The 16,102-nt window shown below is 54.1% G+C and overlaps 1 protein-coding gene across 4 annotated transcripts in view; it reads left to right on the top strand.

Moving 5' to 3' along the window:
- The window catches only part of CPXM2 (carboxypeptidase X, M14 family member 2), a 140,951-nt gene extending 125,624 nt beyond the window's left edge, over positions 1–15,327 (top strand). For all 4 annotated transcript variants that reach the window (XM_045439150.1, XM_045439148.1, XM_045439149.1 and 1 more), the window contains 3 exons: positions 4,735–4,874; positions 6,755–6,854; positions 14,042–15,327. In XM_045439150.1, the coding sequence (XP_045295106.1) occupies positions 4,735–4,874; positions 6,755–6,854; positions 14,042–14,310 (509 nt within the window). In that variant the 3' untranslated portion in view covers positions 14,311–15,327. The remainder of the gene's footprint in view (positions 1–4,734; positions 4,875–6,754; positions 6,855–14,041) is intronic.
- The last annotated feature ends 775 nt before the right edge of the window (positions 15,328–16,102 follow it).

Here is a 16,102-nt window from a genome sequence, read left to right as displayed (position 1 = left end):
GGTGAAGCGACTCCACGCTGCAGGTGTTTCCTGAGGCCTGACATGGTGTGATCGCTGTTTCACAAATCTCCTGTCTTCTGGAGGTCAGTAGACCGGCCTCCCAGGCACAGCAGAGCCTTTGGTCGAAGCCCGACTGCATACGATGCAGGGAATAGGTGGTATTGCTTCTGGCATCCGCACAGGACCAGAGAAGCTTCCAGAAGGGACTTCGGGAATTCCTTCACATCAGCCCCAGAGGACGCCATAGTCCCAGTTTCAGGATAAGCTTTCTTTGCTGTGTCCAGGCTGCCCCGGCCCAGGGCTCCCAAATGTGGAAGGATGAGGATGTCACATTCCCTAAGGTCCCTCAGCTTTGGGATGGCAGGACCCCAAGCAGCATGGTCATTGCCTATTTTCTTGACTCTGGGTGGGGGGGTGGGGGTGGTCAACCCAGCGATGAATTTGAAAAATATTCCATGTGAAGTGGACCCGGATTCAAATTCCATTTCATCACTCAGATGCTGTGTGACCCTGGGCAAGTGACTTTCCCTCTCTGACCCCCATATTTCCCATTTGTGAAATGGGCACGGCAAACGATGAAGGTGATAGGCCCTTTGGGGCTGTCGTGAGGCTCGCGTGGGGGCTGGTGCGAGTGTGGGTGCGGGTGTGTTCTCTGTGTAACCGATCAGAGGCACGCAGCCGTGACTCTTGCCCGTATCCGCCTTCACGTACTTTTCAGGTACGTGTCCGTGCTTGGGAAAAGAAAAATTTCCAAGTAGTAAATAGATTGGTTCCTGTGGCCACTTTTTAACAGGTACAGAAATCTTGCCATTTCTTTCTTGGTTACCTCCCCCACAGAGGTATTCTATTTATCCCCATCATCGTTTGGCCCTACACAGAATAAAAAGCACATAAAGGCAGATCCCTGTCGAGCAAGATAACCTTCTCGCGGCCACAAACCATTCTTGCTTTTTCCAGTTCTAGCCCCGGAAACCCACAGCCACCTTTCCGCGAAGTATCTGTTTATTTTTCTTTTTTTTTTTTAATTTTTTTTTTTTCAACGTTTATTTATTTTGGGGACAGAGAGAGACAGAGCATGAACGGGGGAGGGGCAGAGAGAGAGGGAGACACAGAATCGGAAACAGGCTCCAGGCTCTGAGCCATCAGCCCAGAGCCCGACGCGGGGCTCGAACTCCCGGACCGCGAGATCGTGACCTGGCTGAAGTCGGACGCTTAACCGACTGCGCCACCCAGGCGCCCCGTATCTGTTTATTTTTCATGGCTGCGGTGTCTAAATCCGGCCCGGACCCGGCCGGATTTGTCACGCCAGGTCAAGAGTCACGTTTCGAAAAGCTGGCCGCCACACAACCACGAAGGCAGCATTTGCTTTTTCCCTATCAGTTATATTTTCCATTATTTCAGGGACTTGTGTGCAGAGCCACATGGCGGCTCGAGCCTTCATCCCGCTTCCTCCCGGCGGTGTGGGGAAGTGTGCCGATTCATCTCGCTGTAGATTAATGAAATGTGACTTCTAATTTCCTTCCCTCCCCCTCCCCCTCCGCCCCATCTTTTTGTTCGGATCTTGTTCACTCATTAGCGGTGACTGACAGGCGTTAGTCGACGGAGATGGGGCGGTGGAGAGCAGGCTTCGGGGAAGCTCGGAACACACATCGCTCGTCGTGTGTGTGTGTTTCCAGTCCAGAACGATGTCAGAGCCCCTTTGTTCCTGGCCTGCCATCTTGCATCCCCTGCCCCACGATGAAGGACGGGCGGAGTTGGCGACAGGCACACGGGCCTTACGGGACGCACGGCTCCGTGCTCCACGTAGAAGCCGTGACACTAGGGATCTAGGCGAACAGAGGAACGTCTCGCCCACCCGGCAGGGACACGGGGTTTGTGGGGACTGTGTGGGTCATGCCCCAGCTCCTTGCCCACGTGTTCTGCTTTCGAAGCCATTCCTCAAGGAGTATTCTCAGCTCACGGGCCAGAAGTCAGCAGCAGAGGTGGCCGGGTTCAAGCTTTTGCACCCTTCTCCTGGCCGTTCAGCATCTCACCGACTCTGCTGGCACTTAGACTGCTTTGAAGGCACATGGCAAGGTGGCAGACCCGCTCCAGGGTTTCGCACGTGGCACTGATTCATTTCCGTACCCACAAGGCCTCAAAGATAGGGGGTGATGAAAATGTTACGTGCACAGCGGCATTCGGCCATCCCAGCGTGTCCTCCCCGTGCTAACCAGGGAACGTGGCATTCGTCGGGCCCGCTGTGCCCTCTTGTAACTCCACACTTCGGGTTCGAGTGAATGAGTCGATGTGGCGTTTTGACCAACCCTCTCCAACCAGACCAGGCCCCCGCGAAGGATGTTCCGTTAACGTGGCACGGGCCCACTCCCTCCATACCTCAGCTCTCTGTCCCTGTCCTCGTTTTATCACAAATGTGGTCAGAAGCTAATCTGGTGACACGTGACCGTTTCACGTCTGGAACCCGCCGGAGAGAGTGGCTGTATGCTGAGTGCCGTTTTGGCTGTGACTTGAGCAATCGATTAGGCAGCAGATTGATAACAGACCCAGGGCCCCGACTTTTAATCCGGTCTTCCTGCTGAGCATGACGGCGGGAGGAGGCGGGAGGGAGGGAAGACGCGTGGCGAGCACCAAGGCTGGTTGACAAGCGGGACCTGCTCCTTTGCTCAGTCACTGTAGGGAAACCCAGTGCACCCGACCTCTAATCTCTTAGTCCTGGCCATCAGAACCCACGAGGGGAGCTCATGCAGGGGCCTCCTGCTGGGCGTGTGCCACCTGGGGTCACGCAGGCCATAGCTGCACCGTGTTCTTCCTGATCACCCTGTTCCCCCAAGACGAAAATGTTGGAAAGAGCTTAATGCCCCCTAACATTCATTTGTTCACTTTGCAAATATTGGGTGCTGTAGTGGGTTGAATGGTGACCCCTCCCCCCGCCACCCCGAAAGTAATATATCCCTGCTTCCTAGCCTCTGGAACCTGTGACTATGACCTCTTTGAAGACTGGGTCTTTGCCGGTGTAATTAAGTTAAAGGTCTCAAGGTGGGGTCATCTTGGGTTACCTGGATGGGCCCTAAAAATCATTGACAAATGTCCTCATGAGGGACAGAAGAGAAGACATAGCAGAGAAGGCCATGTGAAGACAGAGGCAGAGATTGGGGTGACGTGGCCACAAGCCGGGGGCCACCAGAAGCTAGAGGAGGCAAGAGAGTTTCCTCCCTTAGAGACTTGGGAGGGAGCACAGCCCTGCCAACCGTGTCCTTGATGTTGGACTTCCAGCCTCTAGAAGTATGAGAGGAGGGGCACCTGGGTGGCGCAGTCGGTTGGGCGTCCGACTTCAGCCAGGTCACGATCTCGCGGTCCGTGAGTTCGAGCCCCGCGTCGGGCTCTGGGCTGATGGCTCAGAGCCTGGAGCCTGTTTCCGATTCTGTGTCTCCCTCTCTCTCTGCCCCTCCCCCGTTCATGCTTTGTCTCTCTCTGTCCCAAAAATGAATAAACGTTGAAAAAAAATTTTTAAAAAAAAAATTAAAAAAAAAAAAAAAAAAAAAGAAGTATGAGAGGATACATCGGTGCTGTGTTAAGCCCCCCAGTTTGTGGTCATTTGTCATAGCAGCCCCAGGACCCCAGTGCAGAGACTGACCCCGTGCCAGGCTGGGCGCTTCACATCCCGTTGCAATGGCGTCAGGATGCGCGAGGTGAATCTTCCGTGGGGCTCAGTGGGTGGGGGTGTTTGTCCTCCAGCCCCCTCCGGCCAAGCTCTGGAGGTCTAATGACTGCATCTTAACTTCATCGCGTCTTTAGAGATGCTTGTTTCAAATACAGTCACGTTCTCAGAGCAAGGTCTTGGTTCAAAGCCTGACCCTGGCTCTTTTCCAAGACCTGGTCCTGCATACATTTCGTAGCTGTTCTCTCCCTCATTTTTCTTGTCTGTAGAATTGTGCTGTGCTGCCTCCCTCTCTGCCGGGCTTGTGGTCAGCGGATACAGAGTGCTGACCACAGGTCCTGGCCTTACGGGTGGCACTCAGCAAAGGGTCGTAGGGATAGCTGTTGTTGTGGAAAACGGCCAGCTCGGGGCAGCCTAACTGTAGACAGAAACTTAAACGCTTAGAACCCATACTGTTAACTCATGTCACTTTATTCTACAATTATATATATTCTAAAACTATACATTATTCTAAAACCGACCGGGGGGCTCGGTTAAGCGTCCCGACTCTTGATTTCGGCTCAGGTCATGATCTCACAGTCGTGAGATTAAGCCCCGCATTGGGCTCTGTGCTGAGTGTGGAGCCTGCTTGGGATTCTCTCTCTCTCTCTCTCTCTCTCTCTCTCTCTCTCTCTCTCTCCCTCTCCCTCCTCTCTCTCCCTCTCTCTCCCCATCAGCATGTGTGTATGCATGCACGTGTGTGAGCGCTCTCTCTCTGTCTCGAAATAAAAACACTTAAAAAACATAAAAATCGTATCTTAAGCTATTTCTGAGTTTACTAAACAGAATCTGAGTCCTCCTCTTGTCAGAGATGTTCCTGTATGTGCCTGTCTTCCCCATAAACCATCCCGGCCGTGTCCTCCCCTCCACCTCCATCCCCTCCCCTCGCGTTTGCTGTCATCCGTGGTCTGTAGTAGGTGCTTGATACGTCCCTGTTCAAATGAAGTCTTCTGAGCCCCATTCTTGAACGTTCTTGCCGTCTCCCTCCTGCCACTCTGAGCACCGTTCAGTGACCATGGTGTCGGTTGGCTCGGCAGGTCTCAATGACTTCAGCTACCTTCACACAAACTGCTTCGAGCTGTCCATCTACGTGGGCTGTGACAAGTATCCGCACGAGAGCCAGCTGCCCGAGGAGTGGGAGAACAATCGGGAGTCCTTAATCGTGTTCATGGAGCAGGTACGGGTGGCCTGAGACACGCTGTGCTGGGGGCCGGCTCAGGACGGGGGTCGTTAGGGGGCTGAAAGCCCGAGACCGAGCTCACGCTTCGGACGATGGCTGTCATGCTGGGCCGGCCACAAACAGCGCTGGTGGGAACCATCGTCTGTCTGCACTTGATTCAGCCCCACGAGGTGAGCTGTGAAGGCCATGTCGATTGCCCGCACTGGGTCATAGCGAGTGCGACCGGATGCTGCCCTGTAGGGAGGGGTGACGCGTGTCCGAGCCAGCGTGCCCGGACCCCTCGTGTTCGTCTGGTGGGGCCGCCTAAAAGCATAGACGCACAGGGAGCTTAAGCAACAGAAATTACAGTTCTAGAGTAGGCAAGTCCGAGATCAGGGTGTCAGCAGGTTGGTTTCATTCCGAGGCCTCTCCTTGGCTGGCAGGTGGCCGTCTTCTCCCTGGGTCCTCACGTGGTCTTTCCTCTGTGCACACACACTCCTGGGGTCTCTGTGTGTCTACGTTTCCTCTTCTTATAAGGGAAGGTCAGAGCCACCCCAGTGACCTCACCTTAGTGTCATCACATCTTCAAAGACGCTGTCTCCAAATACAGTCACATTCTAAGTTCCTGGGAGTAAGGACTTCACCAGGAATTTGGGGGGACACTGTGCCCCTCGCACGTGCTGCAGGTGACGGGGTGCTCCCCGGGAGCAGGTGTCACAGGCACCTGCCAGGGTTCTGCTCGCGGCTGGTGAGGAAGCCCCGCGGTGCACGCTGGGAACCTCACACACCTTCCCTTCCTCCTGCTCTCGGGGACACGCCCCTGTTGCAGCTCTGAGTAAACCAGTTCTCGTTCGGTGCTACAACGAATCCGCTAACATCCACGCCCTACTAAGGAACAGACTAACCGGAAACCAGAGGAATAAACAAAAACGAACACTGGGCCTCAGTTATGTGCCTGTACCGTGATTCCCCATCCATTTGGAAGGACGGTCCTGAGGCTTGCAGGATTGCACACGGAGGCCGCCCTTCCTGTGGGTTGTTGTAGGTGAGGGGGAAGAAACTTTCAGGCAGGGCTAGCGTCCCAGTCTGCCCCACCAGGGTCCCCAGAGACCCTGTGCAGCCCCCAGTGCTTGGCACAGGGGGTGTGAGCCTGTTCTGTCTTGCAAAGCTGTGAACGCTGTCTGCGCCCTGGAATTTGTGAGGGAAGGCTCTTTCTCATTTCATCCGTGGAAGGAGAGAAGGTTCTGATTATTCTGAAGTAATCCTGTGTAGCCAAGGTGCCTGCTGTGGATAAAATGCACAGGCACAGTAATACGTATAAAGAGTGTCATTGAAAACGATGGTATGCCGGCTTGGGTTGTCACATCATTCTACGGATGGGGAAACTGAGGTACAAGTTTCAGAGTGACACATGTCATGTGACACAGCTAATCCGCAGAAGGGCCCTGTGGACATGTGACATTATAGGAATGTCATGTAGGAATGTCAATGTCATTATAGGAATGCCTTTGACTCTCTTCTTTCCTCTCTGACTCTTACATCATTGGGTCTACGTATTAAGTCATTATCGATTAGGGAAGTCCAAATAAACGTGCCTCTAAAAAATTAAATTCCATTTTTACCGGGTGTGGTTTTTATGAACCATCTAAGGTCCTAAGATTTTTTAAGCCTCTGGAATAATTGAACTTCAGGGGAAGACTTCCCAGTACATGGACCCAAAAGGAATACAGAAATTTGCACACCAAATCCAGGCACAGCCAGGGAACTTTTGAGCTAGATACGGCTTTGAGAGGCTTCCTGGGGGCACTGGGCTGGCATTCGGCTTACAGCCGTCTTCACTGTGCATGTTGGGTTGAGCGAGTCGTGAGCTCACCGTTTCCTGTCGTGTTTCTGAGCAGGTCCATCGTGGCATCAAAGGCATGGTGAGGGACGCCCACGGAAAAGGAATTCCCAATGCCATCATCTCCGTGGAAGGTGTTAACCACGACATCCGAACAGGTAACCGCGAGTGTAGATGAACTGTCTCTTGGTAGGAAATATCTGTTTCCTTGAAGCATTTTTCTTGGGTCAACACCACATGTTGCATGCCAGAAACTTCGTACGGAGAGCTGAACGATTGTCTCCTGCCTCAAACTTAACCGTGGAGACCCTGGCAAGCAAGGCGCTCAGCCTGTGCTTTCTGGTGTCTCCCTCATTCGTGTGAAAACCAGATGCTCGGCGGGGGGTGGGGGCGGTTAAAGGACCCACTGGTGGGTGGAGCCTGGGTTCAGGCGTCTGACTCCCAGCCCCAGGCATGTCCCTGCTCACTCAGGGCTTTCGTGCTGCTGTGAAACCCATGAAGTCTCTCCCTTGTGCCCAGGGCCATCATCACCTGGGGTGGCGCTCAGTGTGTTCGGTGGGATATGAGAAAACACTGACCTTGACTTTGACGGGTAGTGTGGGCAGCATGATGTCGTGGCAGGTGCACCGGGAACAGAATTGGCGAGAAGCCTAAATCCATTTGTGTGCAGGGGCTCTGGTGGAGACGGTGCGTCTGCACACAGAGGTTTTCGTCCGCCGGGGACACTCTGGGGAGCGCTGCATGCGTCATAGTGTAGGCGGATGTCCTTTGCTTTGGTGTCAGCTGTAGTGAGCGAGGCATTGGAACCGGGCCCTGTGTTTGTTTCCCGCGGGGGGGGGGGGACAACTGACCACAAACTTAAAGAACTAGAAATTTATTCCCTCACTGCTATGGCGGCTGAAGGTGTCAGCAGGGCCGTCCTCCCTCTGGAGCCCCTGGGGAGGAAACTTCCTTGGCTCTTGTGGCTTCTGGTGGCTGTACGTGCCCCTGAGCTTCCTTGGCCCCATCACTCCAGTCTCTGCCTCCATCTTCCGTGGCCTTTCCCTGTGTCTCCTCTCTCTCAGATAAGGACACCTGTCATTGGATTTAGGGCCTACCTAGGCCATCCAGGATGGTCTCATCTTGAGATCCTTAGTTATATCTGCAAAGATCCTTTTCCCAAACAAGGTCACATTCGCAGGGTCTGGATTAGGGTCTAGGTAGTAGGATGTGGACCCTTCTGGGGGCCGTCATTCAACCTACTACGGGTCCCACCTGGGCACAGAGAACCGACTCAGTAGGAGAAGGGAAATCGTGATTGCCATGAGAAAGACCTGTTCAGCCCTCGGACACACTTGAACAACTGGGAGAGACAGGATATGAGGCCAGCTCAGCAGGTGTTTAGTGTGGCCTGACCTGTACCTCTTGGCTCAGGGGCTTACGCTGTGCTGGGTCGGCCAGCGGTCTGGGTTTGCCTGGGACTGGGGGTGGTTCCCAGGATGTATGACTTCAGATTTAAAATGGGGGACAGTCCCAGGGAAACCGGGTCAAGTTCATTTTCCTCCTGTGTCCCCCATGTGCTATCACCTGTAAAGCCGATGAGAGTTGGGATGATACACAAGGTGCCCATACGGAACAGATGCTCCGCCTTGGTTCTGCCCTACAACCCCCGCTCTGTCAGCACATAGATACAGAATCTATGCCCGCTCACCTCCTCCTTAGCTGCCAGCCGGTCCGACCCGTGGCACCTGCCAGGCTCACCGTGGTACCCCGGGCAGGCTTCTCCTATGTCTGCCCTCGTAGCCCCGCAGCCAGGGCAAGCTTGTTATCAGCTAACTGGGTCATATCACCCTTTTATTGAACCCCACAGGGGCACCCCAAAGTCCTCAGGGCACGCGCGTGGCCATACAGGATTAGGCTGCTCGTTACCTCCCAAACCTCTCCTGGGGTGACCGGCTATCTTGCTTGGTTTGCCCAGGACTGTCCCCATTTAAAAGTGAAAATCGTTGAGTCTCCGTTTCGGTCAAACAGGAACAGTCACTGCCCTGTGCTTGCTGTCCTCGGTAGTCCCCGCCGGCTCCTTCCTCGAGGACTCAGGCCACACCTTGGGGTCCTCGCTCCAGACCCCTCCTACTGCCCGAACCTCCTTCCCTCGAGAACCCCTCGGTTCCTTCCTCGTCCCCTTCGGGTCGCTGCTCAGATGTCACCGTGTCAACGGGGCCCACCATGGTGGCCACGTTTTCTAACCCCGTTCGCCTGCCCCCTACTACCTGCTGCTTCCTCTCAGCCTCCAGCTTTCTCCTCCCGTAGCGTCTCCACCGCCGGCCTCTGACACCCTGCAGGCCAAGCCCGTACCTCTGGTGCCTGTTTTGTTCCTGCTTCTCCCCCGCTGGCTCCAGACCGGGCGTCCTTGACTCTTTCGTGCCTCGGTGAAGTGCACTCAGTAGGTGCTTAATGAATATCTGTTGAACGCATGGATGAAGGGATGAGTTTGAACGAATGAATGGACACGGCATGGAGAATGGCAGAGGTGGGATTTGAGCCAGGGGCTTGAGACTGTGAATGCAGTGCCCCTGCCCCTTTTCTCCACCAAGCCTTCACATGCATTAACAGACCCGGTCCTTCCAACAAATGATCCCATTTGACCTGTGAGGAACCGAAGCCTCTGGGGCCTTAGGACGGAGTAGGCTGGGATTCAGTCAGCCCAGAGCCCGACGCGGGGCTCGAACCCATACAGCACGAGATCACGACCTGAGCCGAAGTCGGAGGCTTCGCCGACTGAGCCACCCAGGCGCCCCAAGCCAATTATTGTTCCAGTGGGTGAAATGGAGCTGAAATGCCACGCGGTGTGATGCCATGACTCGCCTTCCTGTTTTCTGAAACTCCCTCCTGCTCGTGCTTGAGGACCTTACAGCCCCTGCCCGTGAGGCTTCACATTGTGCGGCGTGGCGTTTCGTACATCGAGGCCCCTCCCGGGCAGCCGCTGGTTCCTTCGTTCATTCACTTACTCATTCATGCATTCAGCACGCAGATTCCAGACTTGCGATGGGCCGGGTGTTACGCAAGGTGCTGGAGATCGTTAGGAACAGAAGGGACTGTATTTTAAACGTTGCCAACAAGCTCCTGTGAAAGAATGATTCATAAAAGAGCCTAGAACATTCTTGGGACAATTCGTGCTTTGTACATAATGTGAGAAAACATGAGGGTTTTAAATGGAATTGGAGAGAAAGAGTCCCAGGGACCCCACAAGCCCGAAGAGAGTGCTATGCCTACTGAGCTCTGAACCTCAAGCCCCTGTAATCGCAGAGGCGGTTTCGATGAGCCGGTGGGAGCCGCCTGCCCGTCTGCCTTTATTTTCCCCCCGAAAATAATTTCCCAGTGTATTCTCATGATACATAAACTCCATACTTCACACATGGCTCTTTACTATATTGGTTTCAGCCTCTTTCGGTGCTCGACTTAAGCCCTGCATTTGCCTTGATTTCCCTCTGAGCTTCTGTGACCTGACAAGTTTTGTTTCCGGAGGGATGTTGCAGAAACTAAACAGGGGAATTGAATTTCACGGAGAGAGAAGCGAGTACGAATGCTTTCTAGACGCACGTAATAAGTATGTTGGCCAAACACCTGGCTCAGGAAGCCCCATGAGTGTCCTCTGTCTAGTGGGCACTGACCTGACCTGCTAACGAGTGGACATTTGTTAGCGCCTGGGTTGTTCCTTCTGTCCACCGTGCTGAACGATGCCAGCTGCGGAAGTGCCCCCCCCCCCCATAATTCCGCAGAACATTCACCCTTGAACACAGACCTGCTCACCCGGTGATAGGGGTAGTGACCTAACACGCTGATCCCTGAGTTTCACAAGGTAGATGGTTCTAGACTTTACCAGGGGTCGGGGCTGGAAGCACATAACAAGAGCCCTGGGGGTAAGCGTGGGGAAAGCCGACGCAAGAACTTCCGGGGGAGAGGGTGCATAGCCACGCAGATGAGAGAATCAGGCCTCTTCCGTGTTTCTGAAACGGAAACTTATAGATTACAGAGCTGGCCCACCTCATTCTGATTCCGTGAATCGAAACAAATTCCCGATGGTTTCATTTTTTTGGGGGGTGGGAATTTTTAATGTTTATTTTTGAGAGAGAGGGAGAGTCAGAGTGCGAGCGGGGGGAGGAGCAGAGAGAGAGGAGACACAGAATCTGAAGCAGACTCCAGGCCCTGAGCTGTCAGCCCAGAGCCTGATGTGGGGCTCGAGCCCACAACTCGTGAGATCATGGCCTGAGCCGCAGTTGGACGCTTAACCCACTGAGCCACCCAGGCACCCCTGCCATGGTTTCGTTTTTAACGTATCCTGTTGAGCACCTCCTGTATGCTGGCCTGGAGATACTGTGGTAAAGGAGATAGATATGCCCCTCACCTCAAACAGTATACATTCTAGTGGGGGGAGACATACAAGTAGTTGTCAAGGAAAATTTAAAAGTTAATTGCAGACTATGATGATAGCCCAGAAAGAATTTGGAGGATATATAGAAACTGGTGGGAAAGCCAAAGAAGGTTCCCTCCCTGAAGGGATGAGCACAAGCTGGTCTTTGGAAGAACAGGGAACAGTATTTTGGTTGGAAGAAACAGTAATTACAGAGGTTTAGAATCAAGAGTTAAAAGACCAAACTTGTGGGGTTTGTTTGTGGCTGGAGGGGGTGGGGAGCAAGGGGGAGTGGCCTTCGAGGAGTGGGGATTTTCTTGGAAAACTCATCCCCTAGAGGCATGGAACAGAACTCATTGCTTTTGAATTACAAAAAGTTGGCTTTATTATTAAGAAACAAACTTTAGGCATTTAAAAACATCTCAAGGATAAAAGAGCACAGGCGTTGGGGGGACAGCATATGCAAAGGCCCTGAGGTGTAAGGTGTGTGGCCCATTCCGGGAACCAGTTGGAGGTGTTCTGAGTGCCTGGGATGCAGCAATGGGGGCTGCCCATGTGACCGTGCTCAAAAGACAGGTTCAAGGACAGGGCAGCATGACTTGAGAAGAAGGAGGTCCCCACCATGTGGAGGAGGGAGCCTTCTGCTTTGGAGGAAGAAGAATCCCTTCTTACAAACCTCCTTATACACTTAGCGGTGCCCATCAGCATTTATTAATTATGGGGTTTTTTTTCCCCCTTCTCTGCTCAGTGAGCACCTCCCTTGGTGAGGACCCTGCCCCCTTCCCTGGGGTGTTTCAAAATGACCCAAAGTACTCTCGAGATGGTGCACTCTGAGAGGTCTCGCCTCCAGAGGCCTCTAGCCGCTCAGACAGCCTTTCCGGGCGGCCGGCTCTTGGCCTTAACACATCCGTCTGGTGTTCGCAGGGGAAAAAGCATCCACAGGAGTTAGGACTTAGTAAGTTCAAGTTCACGTGTTAATAAGACATTGGGTTCCACGTGTGTGTTTCTCTTTACCACATTCAATCCCCCAGGCATTCACAGAGGGCACACCGTACGAAACACACTAGAAGTGTTGAGGAGTGAGACACAGGCTCTTAAGGAGCCGACAGCTTAGCACAGGGCCTAGCCTCACACTCGAGGACGCGCGGTCTGGTAGGACAGGTGAGAAGCGTGAAGGGGGCGGCATGTTCAGGTTTGCCCGGGGGCCGCGGGACCCCAGAGGGAAGTCTCAAAGGGTGAATGGCATTGTGACGCTCAGGGAACCCCTGACGGGCTCTTGCCTCCTGAAAAGCATGAGATGGCCTTTTATTTGGTTGAAAAGCTTGCATTGTCCCCCAAGGAAGACATAGGGTGGGCGCAGCACTGAGAAAGCCGGGGAGCCAGCCACGTGCGTTGTATGCACCCCGACCTCTCACCCTGAGTCCTGTTTACCAGTTAGCAGGCCGAACTGCCTGCATAGTTCGTTTTTGTTTTTTTTTTAACGTTTTATTTATTTTTGAGACAGAGAGAGACAGAGCATGAACGGGGGAGGGGCAGAGAGAGAGGGAGACACAGAATCGGAAGCAGGCTCCAGGCTCTGAGCCATCAGCCCAGAGCCCGACGCGGGGCTCGAACTCACGGACCGCGAGATCGTGACCTGAGCTGAAGTCGGACGCTTAACCGACTGAGCCACCCAGGCGCCCCTGCATAGTTCGTTTTTTACGGCATTTGGTGTTCTCGTGAGCTCACTTAATTGCATCCGTGTGTCTCAGATGAATAAAGATTATCCTCTACACCTGATGGCTTCAAAGCATCATGTGTTTGTGGGAGATGCATATTCACGCACGCACACAGAGTTTTCTCCCGTCCCTTGGAAGACTTCAGGGCTTGTGTAGACACGTGAGCCTTGCCCAGGGCCTCCTTAGCCCCTTTCCTCGTCCTCTCCTGGCCCCAAAGCTTTAGGGCAGCTGGGACACTCAGATTGCCATAAGAGAGAGAGCCTAACCTGCTGATTACTAGCCGTGCGACCTTGTGCGGGACTTTATGCCTCCCTGGGCATCAGATTACTCAGGTAGAAAAGGGAGTAATCATACAACGTGTGTTAAAGGCTTGCTTGGAGGCTCAGTGGATCAGTGCCTGCCTTGACCTTCCGGGTACCACGTCCTCTGCGGGGTCACTGGTTACCCATGCCCTGAAGTCTCTTTAACGTCGGGGGTCTGCGTGGCCTCGGCAGGCTGCAGTCTCCTGGGGAGGAGAGCCTTGGCCTGGAACCCATCTATGCAACAGAGATCTAGCCTAGAGCTAGGACACGGGTCCCATTACGTGCTTATGGGGTGACTGACCAGCAGTGTCCCTGGGGAGACAGGAGCTCAGGCTTGCAGCATTGGTATGTCACTGCCCCTGAAGCTTCAGGCTTCTCTTGGCCCCCGGGCCGAGAATGAGGGCCATGGAATGGGGTGCAGATACCACGCCTCTTCCCAGATCATTTGGCCCTGGCCCCCTGTGGTCCTTTATTTCTCTTTTCAAAAGTGAAGAGTCCCACCCCTTGAAAGAATTCCTATTCTGTATTTATAGCCATGCTAAGGGAGGCCAGGAAGCCAGGCACTGATGGCTTTTCAAGATGGCATTTTGTGGCGAGGGCACACCATTTGGAAGCTCAGCTTGGTAATGAATGGCGTGTATTGTCACAGAGGAAGGAGTGTGAGTGATCGTTTCTCCATCTCCACTCACGAGTATTAACACCACGGGGAGCCTTCACCTCGAACCCCTGCCTGGTAAAACCATTAAGGTGGCTTCCAAAGAGGAAAACATCTCAGCTCCCAAAATGCATGAAGAATTTGCATCGGCGGGGGCTCAGATTCCACACCGCCTGCCTCTGAGTCTCTGTCCGGCTGGGAGGCTGGTCCCGGAGTCACAGGACTGGTGGTATAGCTGTGTTAGAAGAGAACCTCTGAATTCCCTGCTTTCTTTTCACAGCCAGCGATGGGGACTACTGGCGCCTCCTGAACCCCGGGGAGTACGTGGTCACGGCCAAGGCGGAAGGGTTCACCTCGTCCACCAAGAACTGCATGGTCGGCTACGACATGGGGGCCACACAGTGTGACTTCACTCTCAGCAAAACCAACCTGGCCAGGATCAGGGAGATCATGGAAAAGTTTGGGAAGCAGCCCGTCAGCCTGCCAGCCAGGCGGCTGAAGCTGCGCGGGCGGAAGAGACGGCAGCGCGGGGGACGTGCCAACACTTGAGGCCTGTCCCGGACCCTTGCAAATTAAACCACCCCCGTAGCTCCATAGAGGACTCCCTGCTGTTTTTCTCTGTAATTCACGAAGGCCTGGGAGAATGCGTGCATTGCAAGCCTGGCCCCGAGGGGAGGGCTGAAAGCTTAGGATTTTTTTTTTCTTTGTTCCATTTTTCCAAATAACTTGGACAGATCAGCACAGAAAGGCTGGTAGGAGTGAGATTTCAGCAGCTCAGCCTGGGAATCGGAGACAGAGAGGGGGCCTTGCCCGCTCAGGGTCTCCTGGCCGCACAGGAAGGGAAGCCAAGGCTTCCCCTGCTGCCATGCCAGCAAGAGCCCCTCACGCATTTGCATTTTGCTGGGCTCCAATCTCAGCGTCCTGGGGCCCTGCTGTCCCAGAAGTTACCATCTGAGACGCTTCTGGGCCCTCTGAGAGAATCCACCCTCTCTGGCCCCGGGGCATTCCAAGCTGCTGCAGATTGATTCTGCCCTCTGTGGACAATGGAGACATTACCAAGTGAGCAGCCATGAGCCTCTAGAATCCATTCGGTCTCCCTTTCAACAAAGGACAGTGTTTCTAAAAGGAGAGAAAGGCTGAGCTAGTCCACCAGTGATTGGTCGGCAGCTGCCAGGGGGGCTCATCTGCAGGGTCCAGCAGCCCTGGGGGCGGAGCGGGAGGGAGCCCGGCATCTAGCCCGGTCCCCTCTTTGATCTGCGGGGACTTGAGAAGGGCCAGGAGGCAGATCACCGGCAGCCCTCTCACTGCCTCAGATGTGCCCCCTTTCACGGAAAATGCGCGCACGTAAGTTGGCTTAACATCGCCAAGGGAGTTATTTTTGATGTGTGGGATGCCAGACCTTCGAATTAGGCCACGAGTGATGAAAAGGTCCTAGAATTATCTGTGGATTATTGGTTTGGGAGGGGTTGTCGGATGACCATCCAAGAACACAGCCTGTCTACTTTTTCTTGATATTGCTGCCTCACTGACCTGGGAAGAAAGAAAAATAAAGCAAGCAAATGGTGACATCTTTCCGGCGTGTGGTTTTCCTGAGCAGACCTGCGCCCACCCCAGGGGCTCGCCCCACTGCCTCTCCCAGAGGTCAGGCAGCCCCAGAGAAGAGCCTGCCCGGGGAGGGGTATCCCGTGGGCCTACCAAGTTTGGTAGCGGGTGCTGACAGCTGTGTGTTCCCTGCCCCCTCCCCAGGAGAGCCGTGCGCCTAGGTAAAAGCGCCCTGACACCGGGGACCTACTAGTGACTGCTGGGGATGTCAGGGAGCCTCTTTCCGGAAACGATCCGGATGCGACTTTCTGACAGTCTACACCAGGGATTGCAAACTTGCCTTCTAAAGGATCAGATAGTAATCATTTCAGGCTCGGCGGCCAGTTTCTGTCACCCGTACTTAACCCTGCTATGGTGGCACAGAAGCAGACGTGCGTAAAACACAAAGGGACAGGCATGGGTGTGTTTCAGTAAAACTTTGTAAAGCCTGGGGGGCTCAGTCGGTTGAGCGCCCGACTCTTGCTTTCGGCTCAGGTCATGATCCCAGGGTGGTGGGACTGAGCCCCGCATCAGACTCCACTCTGAATGTGGAGCCTGCTTAAGAGTCTCTCTCTCGTGGGCTCTCTCTCCCTCTGCCCCCCTCTCTCACGTGCACATGCTCTCTCTCTCTCTCTCTCAAACAAAACTTGATTTATCAAAACGCATAGTAGTTGGATTTGAACCCTCAAGCCGGGGCGCAGCTAGCTGGCCCCGGCTCCAAGCCAGGGCTGTGCGATAGAACTTTCTGGGATGACGGGAA

The sequence above is a fragment of the Leopardus geoffroyi genome, chromosome D2 (assembly GCF_018350155.1).
Source record: "Leopardus geoffroyi isolate Oge1 chromosome D2, O.geoffroyi_Oge1_pat1.0, whole genome shotgun sequence".
NCBI classification, from domain to species: domain Eukaryota; kingdom Metazoa; phylum Chordata; class Mammalia; order Carnivora; family Felidae; genus Leopardus; species Leopardus geoffroyi.
Note: the sequence above shows the minus strand (reverse complement) of the source record. Positions and strands in the feature narration are given on the sequence as shown.